Source organism: Rhinopithecus bieti, unplaced genomic scaffold (genome assembly GCF_001698545.2).
Source record: "Rhinopithecus bieti isolate Rb0 unplaced genomic scaffold, ASM169854v2 scaffold_11966, whole genome shotgun sequence".
Taxonomy (NCBI): Eukaryota; Metazoa; Chordata; class Mammalia; order Primates; family Cercopithecidae; genus Rhinopithecus; species Rhinopithecus bieti.
The window spans coordinates 1986011-1998806 of record NW_016807254.1 but is presented as its reverse complement, the minus strand read 5'-3'; the positions used below and the strand labels follow the sequence as shown (position 1 = coordinate 1998806).

The window sequence follows — 12796 nt, the reverse complement described above, 5'->3', positions numbered from 1 at the left end:
TTTTTTTTTGTTTTGTTTTGTTTGGACTAGATACTAAGACAACCACACAGAGATATTCACTGGTTAGTTGGCTAATTAGCTATATCTTTCCTGATTTTATACACACACACACACACACACACACACACACACACACACACACATATATATATATGGTGAAATTAGTTTGTATCTCAGGAACGGATATCATTCCAAGAATGTGGCAAGGGGCCAGGGTAGAGATGTGCTAACTTAGGAGTAGCCAAGGTGTCTGATAAATTAAGGATACTGGCAAAAGAATCTTAAAAATTTAGATACTAGAGAAGTATCTACATTTACAAGGCAATTGGAAATTACTAAGAAAGAACATATACTGTTGAAAACCACAAGAATTTCATGTCAAAAAATGAAGGTGTCAAGGTTATAAATGATAGAGTCACCTTGATCTTGGTCAGGATAAAGACCCAGACAGGGTGGAAAGATGGTGCCAGGAGGCAACACTTCACAGAATGCTAAATGTTGTGCGGGTGGGAAGATGGCAGAGTCTAACCTGAAGAGATGCCCTTCTAAGACAGGATTTATGGGAAAGAAATAAACGAACAAAGGGGTGAATATGACCTGGGATTTGGAGTTAGACTGAAAGAGAGTATTTAGTCTTCAACTGACCCTAAGGTAGGAGTGGAGGAGAAGGGGCAGCTTCCACTCAAGTTAGGAGGTACTTAGAGAAGGCCAAAGTCAGTAAGGCAGGCAGACGGCACATTCTGCAAAAGGCCTAGGATGGAATGGTGTCTGTTCACCGTAGACTGGTTCCCAGTGGAAAGGCTGGTAGAGACACAGTGTGCAGCGTGGGTATGGGATGAAGACAGCACAGGCAGCAGGAGAGATTCCACTGAGTGAACCAGAGAGTGGAAGAGAGGCTTCCTCAAGGGTTTGCACTAAGGGCAATGATGTGGACCCATGATGAACGGGGTAGAGGTTGAAGTGACACAATACTGAGGGCATGAGGACTGGTCTTCCCATTGGACTGGGGCAGCCTGGCCACCAGCGTCCATATCCCCACTGCCTGGCCTTCTGACAGAGCTGGGCTTAGTCTGAGACTTGGACTGTTCAGAGTTGTCTCCCAGGCACACAGTACCTTGCTGGAAGTGAAGCCTTCCGCATCATCTGGGTGCAAGGCTGGATTTCCCTCCCATTGGCATCCTGTACTTTCTAATATACAACTTCTCACACCACTGAGATACATTTAGATCACTCATATACTCCATAGTCTTAGTCCTCCATGGGGGCTTAAGAAGCCTTGTTCACCCAAGGGTCCCTGAGATGTGTCCAATGCCTGGCCCATGGCAGGCTCTTGATGGAGTTTGTTATGATACACAGGACCTGCCCTCAGGAGGCTCACAATCTTCTTTCCCCTTGGGTTTCTCAGTCCTTAAAACTATTCACACTCAGAGGACAGAGGGTGGGAGAACAGGAGCTACCCAGCTGATAGAACTTCATTGGCAGTGAGTGGTCAGTTATCTGACAAGCAATGCCAGTGTCCCTCGAAGTGACGGAGAAATGATTGCCTGAGAGCAAGACTCCAAATTCTGCAATTAGGGCTAAATGGCTGTTCCTTCCTCCCTCTTCCACCCTGGACTTTATTATCACAGCTGCAGAGAGAGTTCCTCTCTTTGTCCTGGTAAGCATCTCCATGCCAGGGCACATGCTGCTTCTCCCTTTACTTCATATTTTCCCAGAGCTGCACTGTCTTGTAGCAGATATGAGTCTTGCTGAATCTGGGACTAAGATTCAAAAACTGTGAGGGACTTCATAGATCAACTCTTCTACACGCCACATTTTACAAATAAGGAACTGAGCCCTAGGAGGAAATGACTTGCTCAAGACCACGTGGCCAACATTAGCCTCACCTGGCCAAGTCGTTCCTTTCCACTCCATTCCCTGCTACGTGTAGCTGAGTCCTACCTGCCAAGTCCTTTGATCCCAGCAGAGCCCCTGGCCAGGCACTGCAGTCGGAGTCTTTCAATGGGGTCGGTGGCCGTGGTGAGCTTTTTCTTGGCCTGGATTGCCATCTCTCGGTCATGGCGTGCTGTCCCTGCCATCTGAGGGGAAGCCGTAGCATGTTAGCAGAGTCCTTGCCACTGCCTCTGGTTGGGCAGGGTGACAGCAACCTCACTGAGAAGGAAATCTGCAGCCTTCTCTGTCAGGAAACCTCTCAGAATTTCCCATTTTTCTCTATGCCAACTGTGTGCCTGGCATATTTATAACTTACTTATCTAGTCCTGAGGACATCTGGTTTCTCCAGCCCAGACAATAATCTTAAATATATCACCATTTCCCAAGATGCTGTGATCTTTCTGAGGCCCTCCTCCATCCATAAAAGAAGTCCAGTTTCTCTATACTCTCTTTTTTGAACCACCCTCATATGCCATATTATTTTATGTGGAATTTTCCATATTCCCTTGACCCTCACATTTAATGTTCTCCTCTGATTTTGTTGCTTCTGTCTTGAATGCGATTTTCAGCACTTGATCCTTAATGATTCTTGCTAGTAATGGGTATGGTCTCCTTGATTCACAGGTTAGTGTCCACTAACACCTAACAAGGTTCTTAGGATGGGTGCAGTGAAGTGCTGTCTCCTGAGTGGTCCCCAAGGGACGTACAAACTCCTGTAACCACACATGAGCTCTCAAAGTTTGCACAACAGTGGGAAGAACACTGGGCTGGGAGCCTGGAGACCTGAGTTATAGTCCTGACTCTTCAATCCCCACCCCACAACTCCCCCTACTCCTCACCCCCATCTGCCTGGTAACCTCCCTGTGAGTGAATCTCACAGCCTGTGTTTCCTCCTCTGTTAAATGGGAGGATTAGATAAGATGGTCTTTAAATTCCATTCCAGCTTCAAAAAACACTAATTCTCATGGGGGCTCTCAGGAGGCTCTAGAAGTTACTTGTGAGTTGTGAAATAAAAAGAATGAGAGGCAAGAGGCTTGATGGATGTGCAAAGGACAGCATGCAATGTGCAGGAAAAAAAATAGTATTAGAATGTGGTTCCGCCCTGGCTTCAAAGCTCCCTCCCTAGTCAAATTCTGGCACTTCCCCTAAGTGCTACATTAGGACAGAATTATTTTCATCAAAGAGAGCAACCTGCAGATTTACAACCTCATCTATGCCAAGACTGTTGTTCTCCTATACACCCTGAAAGGTCTCCTACACAGGGTACTCCTTATTTGACTTTTGGGAAAGGGAATCTCATCAAGTCAATAACTGAGGCCAGAATAGACAATTCAGGGATGCACACACTTGACATGGCCACTTTCTTGCAGTCTCAACCGAGCCAACATACAGGATTCCACCTTCTTGCCCTGTATCCAGATTCCCAGTATGTGGGTGAAGATGGGAGCAATTCCTTTCAGTTCTCTTGAACCTCGGGTCAAGAATGAAACCTGTCTAGGTCTCAGCTGCTTTACTCCACGTTAGGAAAAACTTGCTTTGTCTAAAGCTACACAGTCTTCCTCTGCTTCCTCTGGCACCTAAGCAGAGGTTCCCTGGAACTCAAGACGGTGGCACACCCTGCTCTTAGAGACTTCCATCTCCGTGCTTGCTAGGCACAAACAAGGAGCATGTTCCAATTCGCATCCAACAGGGACACCTGCAGCCAAGACCATGCCCTTCCTGGCAGCTTTAGCTTTCTAATACCTGGTGTTTGCTTATTACTATTTTGTTACCTGACCTCAAGCTGACAATTCCCAGAGCTCATTCCCAGCTTCAGCACTAACTCTCCCCTCATTGACAGCCAGAATCCTGAGTCATGGACAAAACCACCAATTCACTCATCTAGCCATCTCCTGCTGCCTTACTCATCCTTGCCTGAGCCATTCCCTTGCCCTGACCATACTCTGCTAGTGGCATGTGCCCCATCCCCACCCCAACCCCTATAGAAGCAGGAAGAGGTGTCGACAACACGCACTTCTCATTCTCCAAACCCACCTCAGAGTCTTGATCCTTCCCAGGACCACCACCATATTTCCTGACCCTCGACGTTGCTCATGATACTTGCCCAATGGTTGTCCCCAGCCATACACCTCCCATTCTCATTTCCCATGACATCTCCCCTACCTTATCCACCTTATTCATTTTGTTCTGGTTTTTCCCTGCTATCCATGACAGTAAGTGAGAATGAAGAGAAACAGAGACTAAAAACCAGTCATGGAGAGAAAGTGAGATCTGGCTCCTGGATCTGGGACAGATCCCTAGTAGGACCCTCTTTGCACACCTTCAGAATAATATTAAAGGCATCAGTGGTGCCCCCATGCCCCGACTAGGTAGTAAGCATGTGTCCAGTTCCCACAACAACCCCGTGAGCTGAACTGAAAACAGGAACTCAAACCAATGCACATATACCCATGTTTATAGCAGCATTATTCACAACAGCCAAAAGGTAGAAACAAACCAAACATCCATCTATGGATAAATGGATAAACAAATTGTCGTGTAGCCATACAATGAAATACTCTTCAGCCATAAAAAGGAACACAGTACGGACAGATGCCACAATGTGGATAAACCTTGGCCACATTATGCTAAGTACAAGAAGCCAGACCCAAAATGTCACACATTGTACGATTTAATTTATGTGAAATATTCAGAATAGGCAAATTCATAGAGACAGAAAGCAAATTAGTGGTCGCAAGGGGATGGGGTGAGAGGGCCAGTGGGGAGTGACTGCTTAATGAATGTAAAGTTTCCTTCAAGGGTAATAAAAATGTTTTGGAACTTGATATAGATGGTGGTTTGTCAACATTGTGAATGTAATATACACTTTAAAATTGCTAGTTTATGTTATGTGTATTCATCTAAATAAAATAAAACCCATGCACAGATGTTATTAGTTTGATTTAGTCATTTCACAATTATATATACTTCAGAACATCATGTTATACAAGGTAAATACAACTTTATCTGTCAATTCAAAAAATAAATTTTAAAGTGTGCTGGGCACGTAGTCATCTTGGTAAATTAGCAAAAGTTAAAAAAGTAAAACAAGCCCATGAGCTAGTTACTACTATTATCGGTATTTCACAGATAAAGAAATTAGGATGTAGAGAAATCAGGTAACTTGCCCAAGTCACACGGAAACGTGGCTCACAGTAATCCACACGCTGTTAGGATTGTATGACCCTTGAAGATCCTCTGGTGCAACCTCATTTTGCAAACTTGGAAACGAAGGCTTGGGTTGGCAAAGTGACTTGCTCAAAAGTTCCTGGCCAAGACCAAAACAGAGGGCTTCTGATTCCCAAGCAGGGCTCTTTCTGCTTCATCATGTTTGTGGTTTATGAAATAAAATGTAAGAATCTCAAAGCACAGTTTGATGGTGCTTTCTCATAGGAAAGTGGGATCAAGTCCAGGAAGGCAAGAAATAGCCAGCCCAGTACTCCAGGCTGTCCCACCCCTTGTGGCTGACCCTACCCAGCGATGATGTGGGCAGTTTTTATCTGGAGTCCTTAATAAATTCAAGGGGGAAAAAAAGTCCATTCTCTCCTGCTACCCTACCATGAAACTTGAAATGCCCATAGTAACCATCCTTTTTAATCATTGAATCACCCAGTTCACCAACCACTAGCTAATTGTATTGTGTACTCTTTTCAAGGCACTATGCAGGAACAGAGTGTGGGAGTGTGAGGAATTATTCAGAGAAGCAAGCCCTTGAATAGCCTAGAGTCTTCATTAGTTTGAATCCTGATCTCCTATATTTAAGCAGAACAGAAAACATAAAGTTTATTAAGCACCGGGGCTTTTAAGAAAGGCAGGATTGCACAAGATCTCAAGTGAAGAAGGGAGCTCCTCAGCGTTGAAGTTTCAATAAAGGCGCCAGGCACCAGGGCAAGAGTCAGTACCCAAACATATGTTACTGACTTCACAGCAGTGCACAAAATGTCCCTGCCTGCAGAAGACTCTGTCTGAACCTTAAAGATCCGGCGTGGTGACAACGGAGCGCATCCCTGTGCAAGGCGGAGAAGAGGTTGCACTCCCGACCCACTTGGCCGCAGCGCCACCACGTGTTCTCAGGCGTCTGCGCAGTCCCCCGGCCAGGCGTGCGGTTCAGTCTGCCTTCCACGCAGGTCTACTAAGAGCTCAGGAAGCGCCACGCAATGTGCCAGGGGTAGTATGAAAGCGGGACCAAGACAACGCTTACAGCCTGGAGGTTGAGTGGAGGATGCAATCACAAGAGGGAGGGCTGCTTACCTGGCCTGGGAGTGGGGCTTTTTGAGGACCTCTCAGAGGAGGTGATGTCTGAGCTTTCATCCTAATGGAAGGGGGTAGTTATCGAGGCTGGGGACGTGGGGATAGAAGGATATTTTAGATAGCAGGTGTACCAACTGTTAGACCAAGGTAAGAGAGAAACCAATATAATTAGGAAAGTACAAGTATTTCAGTATGGTTGGAGAATAGATGTATGGGTGGCAGGGGGAGATGAACAGTCGTGGAGATTCGGAGGAAGCAGGGAAAGGGGAATTTGGGGTAAAGATGACACTGACCAGGCGGGCAGCCATCAGATCCCAAAGAGCCTGGGGTGTCAGGGTGAGGTTTGGATTTTGTCCTGAGAGCAACAGGAGACCACAAAGTCTTCTTAAAAAGGGAAAGGCCGTTTGCATTGTACAGTGAAAAGAATGGATAGGAAGGTGGGACAGGCTAGCCAGTGGGAGACTGTTGTTCCCAGCTATGCTGCCTGGACGGTGTGGACGGAGAGAGAGGAAGAGATACAAGATGGCCAGTGGCAGAACTTGCAGTTTGAGGGAGAGGGCGGACTCGGGGCTGGCATCCAGAGCTGTTGCTTGCACTCTCCACCCCCACCCTCCAATGGCTGGCGGCAAGGGAGGATATTCACAGAAGCCTGGAGATTTGGGACAGAGGCACAGTGGAGCCACAGCAGCAGTGGTCCGATTAAGGCTGTCTCATTTCACTGTCCCGGTGCACAACCGACTGCCACGCCAAACTCTCTGTCGGCCTGGATTTTGCGAATTATTGTAGGAAGGATGTGGAAAGCGGAAAATGCGTGGGGTCTATATCCTCACGGTTCCCTCTATAAGGTTCGGAGACAGATTTAAGTGGACCCTTAGAAGAGGGAACCGCTCTAGCCCGAGCCCGGATCTATTGACTTGTCTTTGGTGCTCCCTGGTGGCAGTAAGCTGAATTACATCTCTCTCTCTCTTCCTCTTTCTCTGTTCCTCTCCATCTGCAGCCAACTACCTGCAAACACAGAAGGGGATCTTATTGCTAAAGAGGCAACCCTAGAGATCATTGATCCAGACATCATAAAGCACAAAGGCTTTTACATCCTCTTTGTTGCAAAATCCAATGGAAACTTCTCACCTCACCCTCAAGAAACCCTCCCTCCTTTGACTTCTCTGACAGTACATTCCTGGTTTTCCTTTTTCAGGGAAAGGATAGTTCCTTGAAAGGGAACTGAAGCAGGTTTAGTCAGTTCAGATGAACTTTAGAGAAGAGCAGGGTTAACCTGTGTTAAAGTGGAGAGGGAGGGACAGAATTAGATAAATAGAAAGGGACAGCAAATGTGGTGTAGGGGACAGAGGCGAGATGTGTTTGAGGAGGAAAAGGAGGCTTCCCCGCTGACAGGGACGTGCAGTTGTGATGGCTGGACCATATGTTTCCTGGACAGTCTTCTTTTGCACCCCACTGCTTGGAGCAGCAGGTACTGCGAGGAAGCTGTCCTGTTGAGGAAGTCCTGCAGGTCCAACCCTGTGACAACAGCAGCCCTCTGCAGTCCAATTGTTCCGAGCGTCTGTCCCACCTCTTGATGCTGTTGAGCCCGTTTTCCCCACACCAAGCCATGTCTTTATTTTTGCCTTGTGAACATTTGTAGGCATTTCTGTAATGGTTAGATACCTGTGCAAGTACATTAGCTATTTTCAATAGCAAGAAACCTGGGGTTGCTACAATGGTTCCATGTAGCAACCCCAGGTTTTTTTAAAACATTCTACCATGAGAAGAGAAGAAAGGAGAAATGTATACAGTAAGCAGCTACTGATGAGGCTTGTAGGGCATCAAGCTAGTTCCGAGAAGGTGGAAAACATTTGCCTTCTTTTAAATTCTCATCCAAGACAAAACATTTCCTATTTCTGCTAGCTCAGGCTTGATCCTGAGCACTGAGACTAGTCCCCCATAGGGATGGGGAACCTGATATGGTTTTTGCTCTTTCTCTCTGTACTTGGAAACTGAGTAGAAGGTTGAAATTTTGATTAGGACTCAGTGGACCTTTCAATACTTGAAACATCATCCCAATATGAGAAGAGAGATACAACAGACCATGTCTGAAGGCAATTAATGAAAAAAAATTAAACCATCTGCACTGATTTTAGTCCATTCAATAAACTAGCTATTACTACGTGGTAGATGGCAAAAACCCGTAGTTCCTCAATAAGTTTCCCCTTAGAAAATGCCCTTCTGAAATATATATTGCATTTCAGATGTCTTAGTACAGTTGTGCTGCTAGAACAAAATACCATAGACTGAGTAATTTATAAACAAGAGAAATTTCTTTCTTATAGTTTTGGAGGCTGGAAAGTTCACGATCAAGGTATCAGCAGATTTGGTGCCTGGCAAGAACTATTCTCTCTGCCTTTAAGATGTTAAGATGGTGCCTTGAATTCGGGATCCTCCAGAGGGGACAAATGCTGTGTCTTCACATGGCAGAAGAGACGGAAGGGCAAAAAAGGGCTGAACAATTTGCAAAGTCACTTTTATAAACACCTTAATCTCATTCATGAGGGAGGAGTCATTGTGACCTAACCAACTCCTAAAGACCACACCACTTAATACTATTGTATTGGAGATTCAGTTTCAACATGAATTTCAAACATTCAAACCATAGCACTAGGTGTTGAGTATAGCCTAGCAGGTGGCTAGGAAATGAATAAATAGTGATGTCCTCCCAAAGAGACTGAAATTGAAGACTCTGACAGTTTGAGTATGTGGCTTTTGCAGTACACAGAAGCCTCAGACAAGAATGTGTGTCAGTGTCATTGACTTCGTGAGAGTTACTTCACGGAGCCCATTTGAGTTTGAATCAACTGAACATGCCCTTAGCACCACTAGCTATGCAAGGCACTGTGCTAACTCTTCAGGTGATAATTATAGAGAAGTGCTTCTCAACTGGATACAATCCCCCCAACCCCCAGGAGACATTTGATAATGCCTCCTGCAAGACATTTTTGGTTGTTGCAATGGAAGTAGGGTAGAATGTATTGGCATCTAATGGGTGGAGGCCAGGGATGCTGCTATACATCCTACACAAGATACACAAGATGGCCCCTGGCAACAAAGAATTACCAGTCAGAGATGTCCGCAGTACTGATGTCGAGAAGCCCTGCAATAGAGAAAGACCTGGGACCACTGTGGGTGCTGTTGAAAAACAAAGATGCCCACAGCGCTCACCAAGCGCAGTAAATTAGACTCTCTTGGTGTAGATGCTGTGGCTGGGCATTTTATTGTTTTTAGTTGGTTTTCATGTATCCCTAAATTTGGGAACATAAGCTATAGGAATTACAAGGTCACCCTCTAGTAAGAGGAGTAGGGCCTTATTATAACACAACACAGGGCAATATAAAGGCATGAAGAGAACATGTAGTAATACAGTTGTAACTATGCTGGGGGCCAAGCCCTTGGCTAAGGACTTTACATACATCCACACACTGCCTCATGTGGTGGATTCTATCAAATACTGCTGTCCTATTACAGGAAGTCAGCAGAGACCTGAAGAACCCAGGTCACTTGTCTAAGAATGTGTCACTAGTGAGTAGCAGAGCCAGTGCTGAAAACAGTTGTTTTGGTAATTTTTTTTTTTTCCTCCTGAGACAGAGTCTTGCTCTGTCCCCTAGACTGGAGTGCAGTGGTGTGTTCTCAGCTCACTGCAACCTCCGCCTCCTGGGTTCAAGTGATTCTCCTGCCTCAGCCCCCCAAGTGACTGGGATTACAGGCGCTTGCCACCACGCCCAGCTAATTTTTGTATTTTTAGTAGAGACAGGGTTTCAACATGTTGGCCAGGCTGGTCTCGAACTCCTGACCTTGTGATCCGCCCACCTTGGCCCCCCAGTGCTGGGATTATGGGCGTGAGCCACCATGCCCAGCCTTGAAAACAGTTCTAAGTCACTTCATGCAACAGCTACACCATGATATTGCTTAAAACTGATTAATGGCTTTGGGGACTCAGAGAAGGTCCCTGAAATAAGAGATGCAGGAAAAGAAAAACTTCAGGGAAAAGAATGCTTTGGAGTGCTGCTGGATTTCATACCAGCAGAAAGTGAGGATGGCAATGCAGAGCAAAGCCGGGCTACTCACAGTCCGTAAACATGACCCCTTCTCCCATCTCAAGTCCTTGCTTGGGTTTTCAAGTCATTAAGGCTCAGTGTAAATACCTTCTGGTTAAGATGAAAAGTTTTACTTAGCCTCTTCCTCTTGCAGCAGCTATTTTTTTCTCTGTTGGTTTTAATTAAAATGATGTATGGGATTAGGCTCCAACATAGACGAATAGGAACAGCTCCAGCCTCCAGCTACCAGCGTGAGCGACACGGAAGACGGGTGATTTCTGCGTTTCCAACTGAGGTACCGAGTTCATCTCACTGGGGCGTGTCAGAGAGTGGGTGCAGGACAGTGGGTGCAGCCCAACGAGCAAGAGCCAAAGCAGGGCGAGGCATCACCTCACCCGGGAAGCACAAGGGGGAAAGGAATTCCCTTTCCTAGCCAACAGAAGCCATGACACACAACACCTGGAAAATTGGGTCACTCCCACCCTAATACTGTGCTTTACCAAGGGTCTTAGCAAATGGAACACCAGGAGATTATATCCCGTGCCTGGCTCGGAGGGTCCCACACCCATGGAGCCTCCCTCATTGCTAGCACAGCAGTCTGAGATCTAACTGCAAGGCAGCAGCGAGGCTCAGGGAGGGGCATCTGCCATTGCTGAGGTTTAAGTAGGTAAACAAAGTGGCCAAACCAGGTGGAGCTCAAACTGGGTGCAACCCACCACAACTCAAGGAGACCTGCCTGCCTCTGTAGACTTGACCTCTGGGGACAGGGCATAGTCAAACAAAAGACAGCAGAAACCTCTGCAGATGTAGCTTTGAAGAGAGTAGTCGTTTTCCCAGCACGCAGTTTGAGATCTGAGAATGGACAGACTGTCTGCTCAAGTGGGTCCCTGACCCCCGAGTAGCCTAGTGGGAGACATTCCCCACTAGCGGCAGACTGACACCTCACACCTCACACGGCCGGGTACACCTCTGAGACAAAGCTTCCAGAGGAACGATCAGACAGCAACATTTGCTGTTCAGTAATATTTACTCTTCTGCAGCCTCCGCTGCTGATACCCAGGCAAACAGGGTCTGGAGTGGACCTTGAGCAAACTCCAACAGACCTGCAGCTGAAGGTCCTGACTGTTAGAAGGAAAAATAACAAAGAGAAAGGACATCCACATCAAAACCCCATCTGTACGTCAGCATCATCAAAAACCAAAGGTAGATAAAACCACAAAGATGGGGAAAAAGCAGTATGGAAAAGCCAGAAATTCTAAAAATCAGAGAGACTCTCACCCTCCAACAGAACGCAGGTCCTTGCCAGCAACAGAACAAAACTGGATGGAGAATGACTTTGATGAGTTGAGAGAAGACTTCAGATAATCAAACTTCTCCAAGCTAAAGGAGGAATTACGAACCCAGTGCAAAGAAACTAAAAACCTTGGAAAAAGATTTGATGAATGGCTAACTAGAAAAACCAATGTAGAGAAGTCCTTAAACGAACTGATAGAGATGAAAACCATGACACAAGAGCTACGTGACAAATGCACAAGCTTCAGTAACTGACTCGATCAACTGGAAGAAAGGGTATCAGTGATTGAAGATGAAATGAATGAAATGAAACGGGAAGAGAAGTTTAGAGAAAAAAGAGTAAAAAGAAATGAACAAAGCCTCCAAGAAATATGGGATTATGTGAAAAGAACAAATCTATGTCTGGTTGGTGTACCTGAAAGTGATGGGGGAAATGGAACCAAGTTGGAAAACACTCTGCAGGATATTATCCAGGAGAACTTCCCCAACCTAGCAAGGCAGGCCAACATTCAAATTCAGGAAACACAGAGAACGCCACAAAGACGTTCCTTGAGAAGAGCAACTCTAAGACACAAAATTGTCAGATTCACCAAAGTTGAAATGAAGGAAAAAATCTTAAGGGCAGCCAGAGAGAAAGGTCGGGTTACCCACAAAGGGAAGCCCATCAGACTAACAGCGGATCTCTCAGAAGAAACTCTACAAGCCAGAAGAGAGTGGGGGCCAATATTCAACATTCTTAAAGAAAAGAATTTTCAACCCAGAATTTCATATCCAGCCAAACTAAGTTTCATAAGTGAAGGACAAATAAAATCCTTTACAGACAAGCAAATGCTGTGAGATTTTGTCACCACCAGTCCTGCGCTACAAGAGCTCCTGAAGGAAGCACTAAACATGGAAAGGAATAACAGGAACCAGCCACTGCAAAAACATGCCAAATTGTAAAGACCATCAATGCTAGGAAGAAACTGCATCAACTAATGAGCAAAATAACCAGCTAACATCATAATGACAGGATCAAGTTCACACATAACAATATTAACCTTAAACGTAAATGGACTAAATGCTCCAATTAAAAGACACAGGCTGGCAAAATTGAATAAAGAGTCAAGATCCATCAATTTGCTGTATCTAGGAGACCCATCTCACATGCAGAGACACACATAGGCTCAAAATAGAGGGATGGAGGAAGATCTACCAAA

General features: G+C 45.7%; 1 protein-coding gene across 1 annotated transcript in view; it reads right to left on the bottom strand.

The window, feature by feature from the left end:
- The window catches only part of CAPSL (calcyphosine like), a 36979-nt gene that overhangs the window by 11438 nt on the left and 12745 nt on the right, over nucleotides 1-12796 (bottom strand). The window contains exon 2 of the mRNA XM_017880708.1: nucleotides 1942-2078. Coding sequence (XP_017736197.1) covers nucleotides 1942-2078 — 137 coding nt within the window. The remainder of the gene's footprint in view (nucleotides 1-1941; nucleotides 2079-12796) is intronic.